Source organism: Miscanthus floridulus, chromosome 1 (assembly GCF_019320115.1).
Source record: "Miscanthus floridulus cultivar M001 chromosome 1, ASM1932011v1, whole genome shotgun sequence".
NCBI lineage: Eukaryota > Viridiplantae > Streptophyta > Magnoliopsida > Poales > Poaceae > Miscanthus > Miscanthus floridulus.
Genome location: NC_089580.1, coordinates 131,286,330 through 131,307,312, shown reverse-complemented (window position 1 = coordinate 131,307,312; position 20,983 = coordinate 131,286,330). Strand labels below are relative to the sequence as shown.

The 20,983-nt window shown below is 53.9% G+C and overlaps 2 protein-coding genes across 2 annotated transcripts; both read right to left on the bottom strand.

Annotated features, from left to right (window-relative positions):
- Positions 1–12,653: 12,653 nt before the first annotated feature.
- On the bottom strand, positions 12,654–13,091 carry LOC136463264 (uncharacterized). Its single transcript, XM_066462277.1, has one exon. The coding sequence runs from the start codon at positions 13,089–13,091 to the stop codon at positions 12,654–12,656; it is 438 nt and encodes a 145-aa protein (XP_066318374.1).
- A 5,209-nt stretch (positions 13,092–18,300) lies between these two features.
- Positions 18,301–19,323, bottom strand: LOC136541510 (glutathione S-transferase U17-like). Its single transcript, XM_066533436.1, has 2 exons — positions 18,917–19,323; positions 18,301–18,785 (listed from the first exon to the last, which is right to left on the bottom strand). Exons 1-2 carry the CDS (start codon positions 19,238–19,240, stop codon positions 18,408–18,410), a joined length of 702 nt encoding a protein of 233 aa, XP_066389533.1. The 5' UTR covers positions 19,241–19,323; the 3' UTR covers positions 18,301–18,407.
- Between the last annotated feature and the right edge of the window lie 1,660 nt (positions 19,324–20,983).

Here is a 20,983-nt window from a genome sequence, read left to right as displayed (position 1 = left end):
CAGGGTTACTGGCGCCAAGCTTCCTACCATGTCACCGGCACGCTGGCTTTGAGCCCAAGAGCTCGGCGCCAGCAATGATGGCACCGAGCTAAGGGTCTAGATTTTGAAATCTTTCCTCCAGGGGCATATTTGTGAAAAAATTTCAAAAAAGGGCTAAAAATAAAAAATTCGGGTGCGCCGAGCCGCGACCCTATGAGGAGCAGATGGTGTAGAGGCCCCACGTTCGTTATTGTAGATGACATGAGTTTCCTCCTGGACCGTAGTAGTTGTCGTATGTTTCCGTCAGGATTCGTGTCCGAGGGCAAATTCCGATGCCCATAACACTGTAGGACAAATGTCGGCGCGCACAATACTGTTTGGGCTTTAACATGCCTGGAAGGGCTTAAAGTGCCCATCTGGTCATATCCTGATGGTACTGTCCTACAGGCGTGCATGGTATGGTCCTCGGTATTGCTGTTGACTTGAGCGCCCTGCCTTATCTACGCGCATAGTTATGAAGGAGCAACGCACAGACGTCGAGCAAGGCAGAGTGAGCCCTAAGACGTCAGGTGAGGCGGAGTCTACCCAGCCCTGAGACATTGGGCAAGGCGGAGCCAGCCCCCGGACATCGGGCGAGGTGGAGCCAACCCTCGAACGTCGGGCAAGGCAGAGCTTGCCCCCAGACGTCGGGCGAGGCGGAGCCAACCCTCAGTCATCAGGTGAGGCGGAGCCTACCCTTGGACGTCGGGCGAGGCAGAGTCTACCCCCAGACATCGAGCGAGGTGGAGCCAACCCTTGGACGTCTGGCGACGTGGAGCCAGCCCTCAGTCGTCGACTGAGGCAGAGTTTGCCCTCGGACATCAGGTAAGGCAGAGTCTGCCCCCAGGCATCGGGCAAGGCAGAGTCCAGACCTAGAGGGTCAAGCGAGGTGGAGCCAGCCCTCAGGGGTCGAGCGAGGCGGAGCCAACCTTCGGTCGTTGGGAAAGAAGTGTAGTTGCATTCTTGTCTGTTCGGAAGCATCAACGTTTGATGGTTATTAGCTCCTCCTCTTTGGGTACCCCAGTATTTGCTTCCCGACAGTAGCCCCTGAGCCCCCGGGTGATTCGGATAGAATCGCCCGGGGGGTGATTTGACTTGCCAAAGGGTGTGCGTGAGCACACCCAATTGGTGTAGCCCCCGAGCCCCCGGGTGATTCAGATAGAATTGCCCAGGGGTATGTTGATTTGCTAGAGGGTGCGCGCGAGCGCATCGGTCGCTGTAGCCCCCGAGCCCTTGGATGATTCAGATAGAATCACCTAGGGGGTAATTCAAACCCTTCACAGGTATGGCCGTGAGATTTGGTGTTTGTTATCTGGATAATTCAATTGGGATCCTGACATCGCATTCGCGGGGATCCGATCAGAGTCAGCCCAGCTGAGACTCGATTATGGACCGAGACTCTCGTGAAGTTTGTGTGCCTGAGTTTTGGCCAGTCATGGGACCATCCTCTTGTCATAAGGGTGCCTTAGGATGACCATCGAAACTATTGATGGGCCTGCCCTAAAACTCCTAGGCCCAGCCATGCTGGAGGAATGCTTTTTGACTCGAATCCTTTTGCTGGTAAAGAGTCCTGGTCTGCCTGGGAAGGTGAAACGTCCGGCGTGACTTTGGTGGGAAAGGATAGAGATTGGGGGCGCATATCCCGCGTGGTGACGTGGTGGCAAATCATGGCTGGCATGGAGAACCAGGTGGATGGTTACCTTCCTTGCATCTGTCGCCCCTATAAAACCAAAGGGTTTGCCCCCAGGGTTTCGTACATTGCCTCCTTGCCTTTACATGTACAACCTCCGCCGCCAATCGCCTAAGCCTCCCACATCCGCATCTTAGCCGCCATCAAGTTCGCATCTATTCACCCTAATTGTCTAATGGAGCCGTGGTGCAGATCCGATGTCACCCTCCAGCGCCTAGATGGCCTCGTTTGCCAAGGCCTTCTTTGCGCGTGGACTGCCACTGAGGAGTGGCGGCTGCTCGGCAATGAGGATGCGCCGTCGCCTCCCGAAGGCTACATTGTGTCCTTCGCTCACTTCCATGAGCGGGGATTTGCCACCCCCGCCCATAAGTTCTATTGGGGGTTGCTGCATTACTACAATGTGGAGCTGCAACACCTTACTCCTAATGGGATTCGACACATTGCAGCGTTCGTCGCCCTGTGTGAGGGGTTCTTGGGGATTAGTCCCCACTTTGACCTATGGTGGTATTTCTTCACTGTCACCCTCCTAAAGAAGCGGGAGAAGAGGCAAGAGCTGAACGTGCTGATGGGATGCATCGGCATCCAGCTCCGCAATAACCGGGTCAACGAGTACCCGTCGATGCGTCTGTTAACCTCCAACAAGGGGTGGCATTCGCATTGGTTCTACATCAAGGACGACGCAGCCGCCCCCTTGCCAGCGCTCACCGGGCACCTCATCAAAGAGGTCCTGGAATAATGGAGGAAGTGGGGGTCCCGGATAAACACAAGAAGAAAATCCAGGACCATCTCGCCGCCATCTGAATCCTGAAGGAGCGGGGCATGAAGGGGTCAGGGATCATCGATGCCTACCATATGCGGAGAGTGGTGCCACTGATGAGGCACGCACTTCCTCTGCACATGATGGTGCCTGGGGTGTCCCTCGATGGACGGCGCTCGCTGAGGGAGCGCTTTTCCCCTCCGAAGTGGCATAGTCTATCAAGGAGGCGATGGAGCCTTCGTGGGACAGCACCGATGCTGTTCTTGATTTTGTGTATCCGGTGCCGGGGCATCCCTCAAAGCAGCCGAAATCAGGGTACATTGACTTCGTAAGTTCTCTTTCCTCGTGCCTCCTTTTTAATTGAACTCCCGATCCCTTGATGCTGATATTGAGATAGGGGGACCAGCCGAAGAGACTCGTCTTTATGGACCGCCCGGCTCCACTGCCGAAGGGCCGTTCATGGTAGCGACGAATCGCACTGCGGCGAGTGGCAGAAGAAGACCAAGGAGGACGAGAGGAGGAAGAAGACAACAGAAGTTGTGGGCATGGGAGCAAGGAGAGGAGACAGACAGTGATGACGACGACGGACGATGAGAGGATGACGAGGTAGTTGCAGACACTGAGTGGGGTGACCTGGGAAGCGAGGACGTGTTGATAGGTACCCACTCGTCAATGCAGGGACCCTTCCTGTTCCATGCAAGGAAAGGTGCGGCTGTGAGGCTGGAGGAGGCAGGCCGAACCGTTGGCCCTCCTTAGAACATCAGGGGCGGGCGGATCTACTGCCACGCCTGAGGTGCTAGCGGAGGGGAGCGGCCCCACCATCGTGCCATAGGAATCAGTGGGGTGGAGGATCTGCCATCGCTCCCGAGGTGCTAGCGGGAGTGGTGGACCTATCACCCGCTCCCTAAGAGCCAGTGGGGGTGGGCGGATCCGCCGGCTGCGCCTGAGGTTCTGAGAGAGGGGAGTGGCGCCACTACCGTGCCCCCAGATATGAGGGAGGCGGGCCCCTCGGCCCAGGAGCAGGGGTGGGCTCAAAATGGTCCTGCCCCGACAAGGTGGAGCAGGGAACTGGGGGTTCGTCCCCCAAACATCTTCACCGCCCAACAGCACCAACGTAAGTTGCCGACTCCTCTGTTTTCTCTGTTTTTCTATATTTTCATAGTGACTCATGCCTTTTGTTCCTTCTGTAGCATCAGGAGATGGGTCAGATGGGGCACTTCTTTAGTGTTGGCGCCCAAGAAGAGCATCGCCCTTCAAGCAAGGTGGGGGCCATCGCCTGACGTCGCTCCTGTTTCGGATGAGAGCGGAGCCGGCGTGACAACCTCGTTGGTCGGTCAGGCATCGCCCGCGATTGTGCCCGTGCCCTCAGTGGGTCAAGCGGTCAGTGAGGCTGAGGGTGTGCCCTTGGAGGTTGCCAAGCAAACAATGATGGAAGCTATTCAGCTGCTGATGTCGGAGCGGGCGAAGCTACCGGTGGCATTTGTTGAGTCGGCCACGGTGGGCATGGCGTAGCCGGACGAAGTCCCACCGATGGAGGCGGAGGTGATGGGGGCTATGACTGATGGGTCATAGCCAGAAGCTGCGTGGCGTGTGGCAGCGCCCGGGCAGCGGCGCACCCCATGCCACCAGCAGGCCAAGAGACGATGCCCGTCGTGGGCAGGACGGAGGGGGTCGTGTCCGAGGGACCCCCAACACTGCGATGGTTGCCAAATAGACCGGCAGGGAGTTGCCCCTGGTCTAACACCAGGGGGCAGCCACCCACCCACACAGATGAGCCCCCTGCTCCGGTGGGGGAGTCCGTAGGACCTGTCGTCGGAACTCTTCACCCTTGACGATGCCGCCGAAGGCATGGAGCGGGAGAGTCTCAATGAGGGGATCATGGCCATGCTGGAAGCTTTGAACCAAGCTAGGGGCACCCTACGAGACGTCATTGTTCCCACTAACTGGGTATTCACATAGTCTTGCCTCTCGCCCTCCTCTTTCTTCATCTATTTTTGTGTTCTGACCACTGTCTTTTTTCAGTCTCTTATTGCCCGCAGCCGGGAGAAATCCTGATTCCTTCATGAACATAAGTAGGACTAGGACTGCCTCATCAATGAGGCATGGCTGCATAGGGATGTGACTGCCTAGCTTCGATAGAGGGTGGCCAAGTTGACTCCCCTTGCCACGAAGGTAGGCAATCTCCGACGACGGGAGGCCGAGGCTCACCGGGACACAGAGGACGCCGATAAGTCTTTTGATGAACTATCGGAGAGGGCACGGCGGAATGAGGAGGAGGCTGCTAGAGCACAGAAGGAGTGGGACAAGCTGCTCCAATGGGATGTCGAGACCTGCCAGCGGATCATCGACCTCCTGGCCGAGGCCGAGAAGGAGCGGGATCTCAGACTAGGAGCCAAGGAGAGGTCCACGGCCCTAGAGCAAAGGGCAAAACTAGACGCCGAGGTGGTCGCCTAGCTCACAAGGAGCGAGACAAGCTATGCCAGACTATGGAGAGGCTCCGCTCAGAGCACAGTGCGGCCCTGGGGAGCATGACCAGGCCATCCAAGAGTGCGATGAGGTGCAGCAAAGGATCAGCTCCCTCCAGGCCAAGCTTGGAACCGCAAAGTTCAGAAGCTAGAGGGCCAGGGCGCCGCTGCTGGACTAGCCATGGATTCTTGTAGAGGCGAGGAGTCTTCTTCAAGCGGAGAGCAATGAGCTCGATGTCCTGAAGGTTGCCCTTGGCATAGTCTGCGATGACCTATAGGTGGTGTAGGCGGAGGGGACCAGCTCACTCATGGCCTGGGCTATAGATATCACAGCGAGGGTGCGCCAGCTGGAGAAGGAAGCTCTTCGCTCAGGGATCACCAAAGCCTTCGCCATCGCCCGCTCGCATTATGATGAAAGCATCGACTTGGAGGCGATGAGCCTCGGTTTCACGCCTGGCTACGAAGCCTCCGAGCTGGTTGAGATAGAAGCGGCGGTGACTCCTCTTGCGGAAACCCTGGCGAGCAAAATTGAAGACATGGTTCTCCCCTAGAGGGGGTAGTTAGCCAAATGGGTTTGATGGACATTATCTTTAATCTGTGGACAAGTGTCGGCACTTTTGTATCTTAAAAACAGATTTGTAATTTCATTTTGTTAAACAAATTCGTAATTTCGTTTCATTTGATTGAACTTGCTTTCTTCCCTTTTGTATTTAAAAAAGGGGCTCATGCAATCCAACCCTTCCATACATTAAGACCCTAGGGCCCGAGGCGTGTAAGAGGGAAACTTCGATTATGTTGGTGAGCAAAGTTACTGTAGCCGTCAGGGCGTGGGTTTTTTGCAGTCTGACCAGGCATGCTCGGTTATTTGTTCCCCCAAACCTTGCCACTAACCTTAACGTGAGGAAGAGGTCCGACGTAGTGACTGTTTCAAAAAAAGGGGGTATTTATACCTTTACTAGCCCCCAAGTGAGATCCGACCCCTTGTGGTTGCTAGGGTCGAATGTCACTGGAGACCGAAGAGAGGATAGCGAAACTACTCATGTATTCGCATGTATCCCTTCCTTAGGACTTTAGCTATTGTTCTATGACCATGTGTTTGGTCTTCTTGCAAGTCCAACCATCCCCAAGCCCCCGCACGTGGCGGGGATTCGGTCAAGGGTCGGCTCGCTTTTATGACTGTCGCCCCGTCCGTGGTTTTCGTAACTGGAGGGGTTGAGGTGGCGTCACTTGCCTCGATAGCTCAAGTGACGCGCTTGATGAGCTCACTAACGGGGGTGTTCGAATGGAATCCGGTCCCGTTGCTCATGATAGGGTCAGCAAAGCCCTCGGGTGGCATTCCATTGCTCCTTAACCCTTCTTCCAATAGATTCCCCCTCAATGGGGATTCTATGGGCTCGGCTAGAGGCTAGATCGAATGAGAAGGTTAAGATGACCCTATCTGCCTCTATGCGGGTTGGGCGAAGGCCGCTGAGGCTCATCTATGTTTTTCTCCCCTGGCTCTTGTTCGACGTGAGGCAGCCTCGGGCCCATTCGTGCACCAGCCTTCGAACTCTTGGTTCTCTTGATCTAGGATTGGGCGGCTCGAGCCCCTGAGCCCCTTGGGGTCTGATAGGGGTCGGCCGTGTTTCATGCGTCACCCCGTCCTCGGTTTCCACAATCAGAGGGGCTGAGCTAACGACACTTGCCTCGACGGCTCGAGTGTCTGCGCTCAATGAGCTCGCTAACGGGCATGTTCGAGTGGAATCCGGGTCTGTCAATCCGCTGACAGGGTCGGCTAGAGCCCTCATGTGGCATTCCACTACTTCTTAACCCACCTCCTAGGCAGATGCCCGAGCCGTTTCGATAGGCTTCGAGTGGCCCGTTGGCCTCTCCTCGATGGAGATTATGTGGGCTTGGCTCGAGGTTAGAATCGAACGAGAAGGTCGAGATGTCCCTATCCGCTTCTAAGCGGGGTCAGGCAAGGGCCGCTGGGGCTCATCTCAGTTTTTCTCCCCTGGCTCTGTTTGACATGAGGCAGGCCTCGAGGCCCTTCATGGGCTTAGACCTTTCGAAACCTCGATCAGTTGCCTGCTCATATCGAATGAGGCGACTACCGCTTCGTGATGCGACGCGAAGCGTTGAGATGCAGCAATTGCATATGCAACGCTTGGATGTATGGGATGAATGTACGATACTAATGGAAATGAAAGCGAGGGGTCGGTGATGTTACCTTGGTGGCATGAGTGACGAGGGAGCTCTTATCGGACATGTCCGTGCTGGGTTTCGGGTCCGATGTTTGCTGACTGGGCCGGTGTAACCTGCATGAGCATCGCAATTTTTTCATTTCTGTCCCTCGGCAGCGATCCGAGCCTGTCGATCGACTTCGGCGGACCTGACAGCTTTCCTCCTTGAAGGAGATTCCTAGGTAGACCCCTCTGAACCCTTCTCGAGAAGGGAGATGCTAAAGCTTGGGGTGCGGGGACAAGAATTCGATCACTGCTAGGTGAACAAAAACGCCTGTAGCCGCTGGGGCATAGGGTCTAGCTATTCAACCAATTTTACTCAAAGTTTACACCCGTACGCCATGCCTCTGGTTTTTAAACGTAAGGAGGGGTCGGGCAAAGAGAATGTCTAAACGAGTAGACACTCTCGGTAGCCCCCGAGCAATGTCTGCGCCCCTGTCGTTGCTGGGGACGAAGGCTCGGTAGTGAAATGATTACGTAAAGTAAGTAAATAAGGGTGCTTATCTTTTGGCGACCGTTTGGTTCCTCAACCCCATCGCTTGGCATTTGTCTAGGCCCTTCGATCGACTCAGGGGGCCGTTGGTCTCCCCTTAATGGAGGTTCCATCATTGGGCCTTCCAGGTCTTGCCTAGGAAGGTGGAGAGCCGCCTACATGCGGCTACGCCTTGTATCCCTGGCCTGGCATGCGGTAGTGGTGGACCATGCCCAGGCCACGTCCTATTTGACCAGGCGCTGTCTCATTGAGCAGGGCGCGTCTCGTCGGTCAAGACAACGTCCCCTCAAATTCCCATCTGCTTCAAATCCATTTGCATTGAATAGGGAAGGGAGAGGGTTTTTTGCCCCAATCCTTCACCTTTCTCCAACTGTTGCATCTTCTCCTTAAATAGGGGAAGGGAGAGGGTTCTTGTCCCATTCCTCCAATTCTTGAGCTACTGCCTCTCCTACTTCTTCTTTCTTGGCGAGTGCGTTCGTGCGTTGCGGTGATTCCTAAGTGAGAGAGGGTAATGCGAGGGAGAGGAGAACTCATAGATCCGTTCATGATCCGGAGCGTGATGTCGAGCTGGAGGTCATCCAACATAGATGAGATGGTGGTGGCCGCCTTCACCGAGAAGGGCCACTTCCGCCAAAGGAGGAGGCACACTAGAGGGTGCTGCATGTTTCGGCTTTGTCGCCGTCTGCGAGGCCTTCGTTGGATGGAGCCGTAGTAGGCTTCTTTGGGCAAATCTTCTCGGGCGAGCTTTGTCGGTGGGGAAGCCACCCAGGACTATGCCAATAGGGGGTTTCACCCTTGTAGCCACTTAGGTTGGCCAGTTCATAAGGTTTAATGAGATGTCAGAGACATCCACCAGCCATGGCGGCCATACTTCGGCGAGCAGTGTCCCCATCCAGGAGCTGCCTCGTCTCGAGATGCTATTGTCAGGGTTGTGGCTGATCATGATGGCATAGTCCCTAGATGCCCTAGTGAAAGACACCACAGTCACCGATGTGGTGCTCGACGTTGCAGACGATGGCACCCTTAGGGATCCCATGGAGCGGTAGGACGTTGATGATGGAGAGCGTGGTGCGGTAGCTACAGTAGTATTTAGAGTAGAAGTGGTCAGCAAATGTAACCGTTTAAGTTGTGGGGGAGCCCCCGTGTGAAAAGTTTTCTGTACTTATGAATACATCAGTCCCTTTTCATGATGAAATCACTTTGTAAGGGGAAGCTTGTCCCATCCGTTTCCTAGCAATGGTCGTGCCGTTCGGTCAATTCAGGCTACCTGCTCAAACAAGAATTTCCTATGGATATAAAGGATGCAGACATCCCGCACAAGAATTTAGTTAAGTAGGGAAGCCAGGTGGCGAAACTTGTAACACATGGACAAGCTTTCAGATTTCATTACAGCAAACATCTTCTTATTTCTTCTCCCCTTATTTGTGTAAAAAAGGTTTAGCGCATCCTGACCCTTTCCGTGGTTAAGGTCGTAAAAAGGTCGGAGTGCGGGTGAGCCAATTTTGATCATGCTGGTGAGCAAAGAGACCATAGCCGTTGGGGCGTGGGTGTCTCGCAGTCCACCTAGTTTTACTCAGAGCTTGTTCCCAAAGTCCTAGCTCTTAGGACTTACCGTGAGAAAAGAGGGAAAGCACCAAGAATGTTTGTAATATAAATGTACTCATACCAACCCCCGAGTGAGGTCTGACCCCTCGCACTTGCAGGGGTCGGATGTCACAAAACATCGAGGATTTTGATGACAAAAGTGATAAGAGAAAGTATGTGTTTATTTAGGGGAAAAAGCGACGTAGCTGCTCAATGTTCCAGGCATTGGTGAAGACCTCGCCGTCGATGGTTTTCAGCTTGTAGGTGCCTGGCCAGAGTACTTCGCGATGACGTACGGCCCCTCCCAGGGCGGGGAGAGCTTGTGGTGGTCCTTGTTGCTCTGCATGAGGCAAAGGACTAGGTCCCCACGTTGAAGGCTCGGCCCCACACTCGTCGGTTGTGGTACCATCGCAACGCCTGTTGGTACTTGGCCAAGCAGAGGAGGGCAACGTCGCGTGCTTCATCTAGCTGGTCCATGGCATCCTCGTGGGATGCCTCGGCTCCCTGTTTGTCATATGCCCTGATCCTTGGCTCTCCATAGTCAAGGTTGGTTGGGAGGATAGCCTAGAACCGTAGACCATGAAGAAGGGCGTGTAGCTGGTGGCTCGACTAGGGATTGTCCTTAGGCTCCAGAGTACCGAATGAAGCTCGATGACCCAGCATGCACCAAATTTGTTCATCTGGTTGAAGATCCTGGGCTTGAGGCCCTGTAGGATCATGCCGTTTGCGTGCTTGACCTGCCCGTTTGTTCGGGGGTGCATGATGGTGGCCCAATCAACCTGAATGTGGTATTCATCGCAGAATCAAAGGAACTTTTTGCTAGTGAACTATGTGCCATTGTCTGTGATGATGGAGTTCGGTACTCGAAAGCGATGGATGATGTCGAGGAAGAACAGCATGGCTTGCTTGGACTTGATCGCGGAGATCGGCCGAGCTTCTATCCATTTGGTAAACTTGTCTATGGTGACGAGCAAGTGGATGTATCCTCTGGGCGCCTTCTTGAGAGGTCCAACCAGATCGAGCCCCCAAACCACGAAGGGCCATGTGATGGGGATCATCTAGAGTGACTGGGCTAGGAGGTGAGTTTGCCAAGCATAGTACTGACACCCTTCGTAGGTGCGCATGATCTGCTCGATGTCGGCTACTGCAGTGGGCTAGGAGAAGCCCTATCGGAATCCATTTCCCACCAAGGTTCTAGGTGCGGCGTGGTAACCGCAGACCCCACCGTGGATATCACTCAACAAACGCTTCCCCTATTCGATGGGGATACAGCACTATAGGATCCCGGTGTGGCCTCACTTGTACAATTTGCCCTCCATAAGAACAAAGGACTTGGTGCAACATGTGAGCCGTCGAGCTTCCGTCTTGTCCACCGGTAGCATGTCACAGAGCAGGTAGTCGATGTAGAGTACCCTCTAGTCGACTAGAGGTTCGAGCTCTATCACTGGGCCTTCTTCGAGCTCCATGACTTCGGGGCCAGACGGAGCCGTTGGTTGGTTAGCCCTCGAGGCTGGATCGAGTGGACCATCATCGACCTATTCTGACCCTTCGTAGTGCACCGAGGGCTTGTGTTGGTCGCTGGCGAAGACACCTATTGGTACCAGCTCTCAACCGGATGCCGCCTTAGCAAGCACATCGGCTGCCTTGTTGTGGCGCCTTAGGATGTGATTGAGTTCGGGGCTATCGAATTTGTCCTCCAGCCGTTGGACTTCTTGGTAGTATGCAGCCATCTTGGCGTCATGATAGCTCGACTCCTTCATGATTTGGTCAATGACTAGCTGGGAGTCGCCCCAGACGTCGAGGCGTCGGATGCCCAACTCGATGGCGATGTGTAGGCCGTTGATGAGTGCTTCATATTCAGCCACATTATTGGATGAGGGGGAATGGAGACGAACCATGTACCTCATGCGTACCCCGAGGGGTGATACGAAGACCAGCCCTATGCCAGTGCCCTTCTTCATCAGTGATCTATCCAAGTACATCGTCCAGTACTCTTGATCGATGACTGCCGGTGGCATTTGGACCTCGGTCCATTCCGCGATGAAATCAGCTAACACCTAGGACTTGATGGCTGTTCGGGAGGCATACATAATGCCCTAACCCATCAACTCAAGTGCCCATTTTGTGGTTCTTCCTGTGGTGTCCTGGCTTTGGACGACCTCACCGAGGGGGAACGATGTCGTGACTGTCACCGGGTGTGACTCGAAGTAGTGGCGTGGCTTCCTTTTGGTGATGAGGACGGCGTGCAAGAGCTTCTGGATTTGGGAGTAGTGGGTCTTAGAGTCAGATAGTACCTTGCTAATGAAGCACATAGGGCGTTGTACCCTAAGGGCGTGCCCCTCTTCTTCCCGCTCTACTACCAGGGCGGCGCTAACCACTTGCATGGTGGCCGCTATGTATAGCAGAAGGGATTCTCCATCGGTTGGAGGAACCAAGATCGGAGCCTTTGTCAGAAATAGTTTGACCTTATCAAATGCCTCCTAGGCCTCGGATGTCCATTCGAAGTGGCCGACTTTCTTCAAGAGTCGATAAAGGGGGAGACCTTGTTCGCCGAGGCGCGACATGAATCGGCTGAGTGCGGCGAGGCACCCTATAACTCGCTGAACCCCCTTTATGTTCTGAATCGGGCCCATCCTTGTGATGGCTGAGATTTTCTCCGGGTTGGCTTTGATGCCACGCTTGGAGACGATGAAGCTGAGCAGCATACCCCTTGGGACCCCAAAAACACACTTCTTAGGATTGAGTCTAATGTTGTTGGCTCGGAATTTTGCAAAGGTCTGCTCAAGATCAGCAATGAGGTGGTCAGCCTATTTAGACTTGACCACAATGTCGTCAACGTAGGCCTCAACGGTCCACCCGATAAGGTCCCCGAAACATTTGAGCATACAACGCTGGTATGTAGCCCCAGCATTCTTCAGACCGAACAACATTGAGACATAGCAGAACGATCTGAAGGGGGTGATGAAAGATGTCACAATCTGGTCGGACTCTTTTATCGAGATTTGATGGTACCCAGAGTATGCATCAAGGAAGTAGAGGGTTTTGCACCCCGAGGTAGAGTTGACTATTTGTCTATGCGCGGTAAAGGAAACAGATCCTTTAGGCACGCCTTGTTGAGACCCGTATAGTCAACACACATCCTCCATTTCCCACTCTTCTTTCATACAAGAATGGGATTGGCTAACCACTCTAGGTGGTATACTTCCTTGATGAATCCGGCCGCCGAAAGTTTTGCTATCTCTTCGCCGATGGTCCTACACTTCCCCTCGTCGAAGCGGTGCAGGCGTTGTTTCACTGGTTTGGAGCCTGGGCGGATCTTCAAGGTGTGCTCGGCGACTTCCCTCGGGATGCCTAGCATGTCCGAGGGTTTCCATGCGAAGATGTCTCTGTTAGCGCGGAGGAAGCCGACGAGCGCACCTTCCTATTAGGAGGAAAGCATGGTACCAATGCGCACTGTTTTACCCTCGGTGCTTTTGGGGTCTATGAGGACTTCTTTAGAGCCTTCTGCAGGCTCAAACGACCCGGTCGACTTCTTGGTGTTAGGTGCTTCTTCGGTGACCTCCTCCTTGATGGCGACGAGCTCTCCAAAGGTGACGATTGCTACGGCATGACCACAGCACTCGACCTCGCACTCATAGGCGCGCTGGAAGGAGGTGCTGATGGTGATGACCCCGTCGGGGCCTGGTATTTTTAGCTTGAGGTATGTATAGTTGGGAATGGCCATGAACTTCGCGTAGCATGGACGTCCCAGGATGGCGTGGAAGGTTCCGGGGAAGCCGACCACCTCGAAGGTGAGGGTTTCCATCCTATAATTGAACGGATCCCCGAAGGTAACGGGCAGATCGATCTGCCCAATTGGCATAGCCTGCTTTCTGGGCACGATGCCGTGGAAAGGTGCTCAGGTTGGGCGGACGCGTGTTCGATCGATGCCCATTTTGTCGAGCATCTTAGCATACATGATGTTGAGGCCACAGGCTCCATCCATCAGTATTTTGGTGAGCCGCTTCGTGCCGATGATCAGGTCAACCATGAGCGGATATCTGCTTGGATGCGGGATGCGCTCTAGGTGGTTGGTCTGATCAAAGGTTATGGTAGACTCTGACCACCGGAGAAAGGTAGGCGTGGCCAGTTTGGTTATATAGACCTCGCGACGTGCGACCTTCTGATGGCGTCTAGAGTTGTAGGCCGTTGATCCTCCGAAGAACATGAGGCACCCATCTGGTGTCAGAAAGCCGTCGTCCTACTCCTCGACATCGTCCGCGGTGGGGGCAGGGTCCTTTTAATGCTCCCCTTTGTTGGAGCCTCTGGATAAGAACCGCCACATGAGGCTGTAGTCCTTGTACAGATGCTTGACCTAGAAAGCATGGTTTGGGCATGGCCCCTTGAGTAATTTTTCAAAATGGTTTGGAGTGCCCTCCATGGGCTTCCGACCACCCTTGTGGTCAGCAGCGGCCATGAGCGAGTCCTCGTGCTGTTGCTTCTTGTTCTTCCTTTTGGCAGAACAATTGGAGGCGCCTTCGCTGGCGCCTTTGTCCCACCTTGCCTTGCCATCGAGATGATCGAAGATCGCTCCGACCACTTCTTCTCCTGAGGCGTGGTTGGTGGCGATGTCTAGGAGTTCCTTGGTGGTTCGCGGGCCCCTGCGCCCCAGCTTATGAACCAAAGACTCATAGGTAGTCCTAGATAGGAAAGCCCCTATAACGTCGGCATCGACGACATTAGGTAGCTCATTGCACTATCGGGAGAAGCGTCGGATGTACCCACAGAGGGTTTCACCAGCCTTCTGTCGGCAGTTTTTGAGGTCCCATGGGTTCCTAGGGCGCTTGTATGTGCCCTGGAAGTTCACCACAAAGGTCTCCTTTAGGTCCGCCCAACTCTAGATTCTGTTGGATGTCAGGTGTTCCAACCACGCTCGTGCCGAATCGGCCAAGAACAGTGGAAGGTTGTGGATAATAAAGTCATCATTATCCGTGCCACCCGCTTGGCAGGCAAGCCGATAGTCTTTGAGACATAGTCCATGGTTTGTTTCCCTAGAGTACTTCGGGATGTTGGTCGGTGGCTAGTACCTTGGCGGGAAGGCAGCGTTGAGGATGTGCCGGGCGAAGGCCTGAGGGCCCGGTAGACAGGGGCTCGGAATTCAGTCTTTGCCGCTGTCGTTGCGTCTGCCACAACGAGGATGATAGCCATGGCTGGCTCCCTCTCTTGGATCGCCGTGGATACGCCTACGAGCATCAAGAGTGCTATGTGCGTTGGGGTTACGGCAGAGACGCTGATGCACCGGGACCACGGCGTGCCGCCTACTGCCCTATGGTGCCTGGTGGACCGATGTGTCCTTGCTGGGATGCCCGGAGGGTGTGTGTTGGTTGGCGTCGAGTTCGCATCGCTGAGACAACGAACTCTCTACCTGCTGCACCACCATACGTTGAGCAGCGTGCGAATCTCATGGTGGGCCCGACGATCCTCGGGCGTTGTGGCCTCTAGAAGGCCATGGAGCAAGGCCATCGCAGCAGTGATGTTCTAGCTAACCCGGGCGAAGCAAGGGAGGGCTTCATCATCGGCGATGATCCTTCGGTTTACATCGCGGGCCATGGCATAGGCGCACCCACCGTCTCCACGACGTTCGATCTCCCGATCGAGCTCCGGGCATTCCTGCAAAAGCTAGAGCCACGTTTCCTCGATCTCCCGATGTCGGGCTTTCAGCTGCTCCACCCCCACGTGAGGTGGGGCTGCTGTCTCCCCTTCGGCCTCGTCGCTGAGGTTATCCGCTGGGGTAGCCTCCTCCTCGGAGATGCTTTTGACGTGTCCCTCGGGGGTTCCCGTCATGAAGCATTCTCGAGAGGGGTGATGGCCCCCTACTAGAGTTAGAGCTAGAGGGCGACCCGGCTCCTCTGCCAGGAGGTCATGGAGGGATTCCATGATGCGTTCGATCACCCCTACGAACTCGCTGTCTGCAGGAGGTGAGACCATGTGTTGTGCCACAAGGTGGCTAACGGTCGTCGCGACGTTGCGGAGACCGAACAGAATCACTGTCAGGGCGCTCCGTATATGGTGTTCCAGAGAGAGAGGTTCTCCTCCGGCTAGCCACGCCATGTCGTTGGCGTCGGAAAAGGTGAGGCGACGCTGGTCCTCCCTGGACGGCTAGGGTCCTATGGAGACACTGAGCTGGCGCTCAAGCCTCTCATAGTTGAGGCCGATGGAGGGGAGAGGTTGGATGGCGGCGTGAGCCAACGCCAACTCTCCTCCCACCGTGATGATGAAGTCTGGTCCCCGAAGTGCATGTGTGCGCCTAGGACCCAGTTGACATCGTGGCTAGCCATCCGTGCCCTAATGTTAATGTCAGAACGCGCAAAGGTCCCCTACCTGGCGCGCCAACTGTCGGTCTTTCGAGTAAACACTAACCAGCAAATTTGTATTATTACGCGTTAGGTCCGGATGGTGTGCTAAAAAGACACAAGGTTTATACTGGTTCGGACAAAATGTCCCTACGTCCAATTAGTAGTTGCTTCTCGTGTTATTCGCACTGAAAGGTTCATAGTAGGGGTACAAATGGGCGAGAGAGGGACAGGTCCCAAGTCTCTAATGGAAAGGTTGAAAGAATACCGAGAGCTTGGTTGCTGCTCAGCTGTGTGTTATGTGGTGCGTGGTGTGTGGAATCGATCCGTCCCTTTAGTGGGGTGCCCTGCCTCCCGTTTTATAGATCAAGGGGGGAGCAGGGATTACAAAATGGGAGAAAAGAAGAAGAGCCAGGGGCCAAGAAGGTCCTTAAAAGGTGCCGGGTCTTCCTTTTCCTCTGAGCCAGCCCCGCTGACACGGCAGACGGTGCCAGGGATAGTACGTTCGTTGATCCTGATAGGGCCGTGCTCTGGCTTCATTCAGCAAGTGGTCATGTCCCATCCTGCCCTGGTGGACGGCGCGACACTCTAGGGTGCCGAGCCACGACCCTATGGGGAGCAGACGGTGTAGAGGCCCCACGTTCATTACTATAGATGACATGAGTTTCCTCTTGGACCGTAGTGGTTGTCGTATGTTTCCATCAGGATTCGTGTCCGAGGGCAAATGTCGGCGCCCATAACACAGTAGGACAAATATCGGCGTTCACAATACTGTTTGGGCTCTGACATGCCTGGAAGGGCTTAAAGCGCCCGTCTAGTCATATCCTGATGGTACTGTCCTACAGGCGTGCAGGTTATGGTCCTCGGTATTGCAGTTGACTTGAGCACCCCGCCTTATCTGCGCGCGTAGTTATGAAGGAGCAGCGCACAGACATCGGGCGAGGCGGAGTGAGCCCTAAGATGTCAGGCAAGGCAAAGTCTGCCTAGCCCTGAGACGTCGGGTGAGGCGAAGCTAGTCCCTGGACGTCGGGCGATGCGGAGCCAGCCCTCGGACATCGGGCGAGGCGGAGCCAGCCCCTAGACGTCGGGCGAGACGGAGCCAGCCCTCAGTCGTCGGGCGAGGCGAAGCCTGCCCTCGGACATCGGGCGAGGCGGAGTCTGCCCACGGACGTCGGGCGAGGCGGAGCCAGCCCTCAGTCGTCGGGTGAGGCGGAGTCTACCCTCGGACATCGGGCGAGGCAGAGTCTGCCCCCAGGCGTCAGAAGAGGCGGAGTCCAGCCCTCGGGGGTCGGGCGAGGCGGAGCCAGCTCTCAGGGGTCGGACGAGGTGGAGCCAACCTTCGATCATTGGGAAAGAAGTATAGTTGCGTTCTTGTCTATTCGGAAGCATCAACGTTTGATGGTTATTAGCTCCTCCTCTTTGGGTACCCCAGTATTTGGTTCCCGACATGTACCAGCCCAATAGACCTGCTTACTCTCTGCGTCCCTTCATCTCTCTCAAAAATATCTCCCCATCGCTCTCACCAATCACGTGCTGCTGTGTCATTCACTCACGGCTGTCGTCTTCCCTGCCACGCACCCCATCTCACGCCGCGCAGCTCCTCCATCCAGCACCGTGCTCCATCCCCCACCACGCCCGCTCCAGCTCGCTGCACGCCGCGCCACTACTGCTGCGCATCGTGCCCCGTGCCCCATGTGTGCCGAGGTGCTGCTAGGTGTTGCCGAGGTGCTACCGACGTTGCCGTTTCCCACCAGAAGGTCGTGGCCGCTGTCGACGCCATGGCTACTGCATTGCGCAACCTCAGCAAGGAGATGTTGCGATGAAAGCGCATGTTGCAAGCGTATGTTTTAAGTGTTTCAGACGTTTTTGAGGTATGTTGCAATATATTCATATGGATGCTGCAAAAGTACCAGGAATGTTGCACATGTTGCAAGTATTTCAGAGGCATGCTGGAAGTGTTTTAGAGGTTTGTTCAAAATATTTCATCTGTTCCAAACGTATATTGTAAATGTTCTAATCTGGATGTTGCATGCGTTTCACACATATGTTGTAACAATATGTTCCAAATGTTTTAGTTGTTTGAGTCTTATGTTGCAGTAAGTGTTTTCATGTTGTAAGTTGCAAGTGTTTTATATGGATATTGTATATATTTCATACATATGTTGCAAGTGCATGTTCTAGATGTTTTATCTATTGCATACGTATCACGTTGCACATCTTTCACGTTGTTCGGAGAGTCGGGGGGTCATGAGGAATGTGGTGGCTTGGCAGGGACACCGGGGAATGGGGCACGGCGAGCTGGGGGCCGACGGACGGGGCGCGCAACGCGCCAGTGTCCTGCAGACGGGGCGTGCTCAGACCGGCGGTGGGGCCACGATGGGGGCAGGGTGCGTGTGTGGAGTGGGGCGAATGGCTTCGAATTGGGATAGATATGGCGGGCTACGAGTGCGAGGCGAGTCTTCCGGACATGCGGGAGCTAAGACTGGGCGGGGTGCACGTGTGGGGCAGGAAAAATCAGCGGACAGGGTAGGCTGCACGGGCGCCGGACCAGATATCCGGGCGCTAGCACCTCCGTTTCTTGAATTTGACTTTATATGTGAAACCGACTGTAATGGACGAGTTCAGTAAGTTTTGTACCGAAGAATACTGAGCCTGTGAATGCGTTGATTTTCCTTTCAGCAGTACTTTTCAGCGAAGAAACAATACGGTGAGCATAAAGCAAATTTAAGCGAAACCAACACAGCCAAAGAAAGCTTTCTTTCCAGTGGAAGGACACAAACTACATCTTATTGACAGTGACACCACTAGCACACGCGCAGTGAAAATCACGAAGCAGACCCGTTTGCTCACTTGGGACCATTGATGGTAGGCTTTGAGAACGACCCATAGGTGACGCTGAACTCAACGAACTTGTCCGCGTCAGGGATCGCGTCCACCACGGCCGGGTGGGTGCAGAGCCGATCGGCCCACGCCACCAGGTTCGGAACCTTCGCCTTGTCCAGGAGAGTAACCCCGGCGATCTTCTCCACCGCCTTCACCCAGCCGACATACGACACCAGAGCGATGTCCAGGTACCCGACGCTGTCGCCGCCGAAGTAGTGCTTCCCCTGGCTGAGCTTCACGAAAGCCTCCTCCAAGAGCTGCAGGGCGGCGCACAGCTGCTCCGCCGCTTGGTCCTTGCCCCCGTCATCCGTTCCCTTGAGTATGCGGATCGCCGAAGGGAGCTGCGTGAGTGTCAACCAGCCAGGAAGAGCATGATTAGTCTCGCTCTGACACCATCATTAAAAATTGCCACTGAAAACTGATTAGAATTGCTCAGAGAAAGAGCTGGATCGACTAGCTAGTTTTGCTTTACCTTGTCATCGACGTACTGTGCCCAGAACCGCTGGACCGCACGGGTGTAAGGGTCGGCGTGGAGGAAGGCCGGCGCGTCGGAGGACCAGACCTCGTCGATGTACTGGACGATGATGAGAGACTCGGAGATGGGCTTGCCGTGGTGGAGCAGGACGGGGATCTTCTTGTGCACCGGGTTCGACCTGAGCAGCAGCTCGCTCTTCTTGCCCACCACCTCCTCCACGAGCTCGTACTTGACGCCCTTCAGCTTCAGCGCGATGAGGACGCGGATCACGAACGGGCTCGGCCATAGGCCGATCACACGCACGGCCTCTGCCTCTGACATTTTTGTGGTTCGAGTTCTTGGCCTAGTGCAGAGCTCTACTGACAGTATTACTGTTTCTGTCGTGAGTTGTGACTGAGGAGAAGTTTGCTGCATGTAATAGTTGTATGTGGATATACATATTTATATACAAAACGAGCTCGTGCTCTTTCTTTTCCTTTTCTCTGTCCGGGCTATCTAGACGTCCTTGCGTGCGTCATGGTCCGGACAGCTGCCTCTTTTTTCAGCGTCTCGTCGAGTCGTCGTACCTTGAGTTTCGAGCTGATGTGATCGCTTTCGTCATCGAAGCTGCTGTGTGTTGGATTTTATACGGTCGATCAGTTTTAAAGATCTTCACTTTGTCAATTAGACAGCCGTTTCCTAATCATAAAGACAAAAAGATAGAACGAATTGATTTAGAGGTAAGAGAAAGAACAGTCAATTGCAGAGTGACAGTTTTATCAAACAAAAAAATTACAGTGACACAGAAAGACACATTTTTTCTCCTTTTCTATAAGCTAACCCTTCCGTCCCATACGTCAAACTTTCTTAAATTTGATTAAATTTATAGAAAATATGATCATCATTTGTATCTCTGAATAAATTTATTATAAAATATATTTAATAATTTATTATAAAATATAGTATTATATTTGTTCAAGTCGACAGTGTTCCAGTTCTTGAAAAATAACTATGACACTTTTTATAAGGACGAAGAGAGTAGACTAAGGATGAGAGACACTGCTATCCAGGATTGGAATGCTCATGAACGGTTGTATCATATTGCTTTCTGTTACCATTTTTCTTTTTGTCCGCCATTACTGGGCTTGTTTTTTTTGTATATATAATTTAAGTTTAAGTCATGACACAGCATTCAGATCGATCATCTAGAACTGGATATGCGGTGTTCCATGCTCGTCGCTAAATGTTACAAAATACTTCAAACATTTTATTTTTACCCCAAATCAAATTCCTCTAACTTTGACTAATTTATAGAAAAAAATACACTAGTATCCGGAGCATTAGTAATTTCATTAACTCTAACCTGAAATACGTCTTGATAATACATTTATTTAGAGAAGCCTAGCAATAACCCACAAAATAGGCCCCCTACTTTTGAAGGCTCTATTTTCTGGGATATACTCCAGCAGTAGCTCTCAAAACAATATCTTCATTCTTTCTTTATCTTCTCTCCATTGATGAACACGGCTATGCTGGGGGTGCAGCCATTAGGAAGGGCTCCAATGCGGAGGGGCATAGCCATGGCTCCGGATGAGAGTGGCGCAGCTAGGGAGCGAGGGGCTCTAGCGGGGAGAGGCGACACGGGGAAAGTCACTAGGAGAGGAAGGAGCTGGGGAGGGGTGGTCTGTGTTGTTTTCTTGCTCGAGGTGCGACCCCAGAGTCCAAACGGGCTTCGGATGAGAGTGGCGCAGCTAAGGAGTGAGCGGCTCTAGCGGGGAGAGGCGACACGGGGAAAGTCACTGGGAGAGGAAGGAGCCGGGGAGGGGTGGTCACTAGAGCTGCCGTGTTATTTTCTTGCTCGAGGTGCGACCTCTCCCTCACTGTAACGCATGTCCACGCGTCGCACTGTAACACCCCAGAGTCTAAACGACTTAGATCCACTCTGGACACTGAGCGAACCACACCTTCCACCATCTCACTTACGCTTTCGTCCTCGCTTCGTGTAAAAGGATTAACCTAGGGATGGTGGGATGAATTATAGAAGCCTTATATGTTGGTCTAACCCACCCTAAATAATCAAGGTGG

Coding starts and splice junctions, on each gene's coding strand:
- LOC136463264 (XM_066462277.1), bottom strand. CDS start 13,091: ATGCCAATTGGGCAGATCGATCTGCCCGTTACCTTCGGGGATCCGTTC.
- LOC136541510 (XM_066533436.1), bottom strand. CDS start 19,240: ATGTCAGAGGCAGAGGCCGTGCGTGTGATCGGCCTATGGCCGAGCCCG. Junction 18,786..18,916: donor CACAGTACGTCGATGACAAG/GTAAAGCAAAAC, acceptor ACACTCACGCAG/CTCCCTTCGGCGATCCGCAT.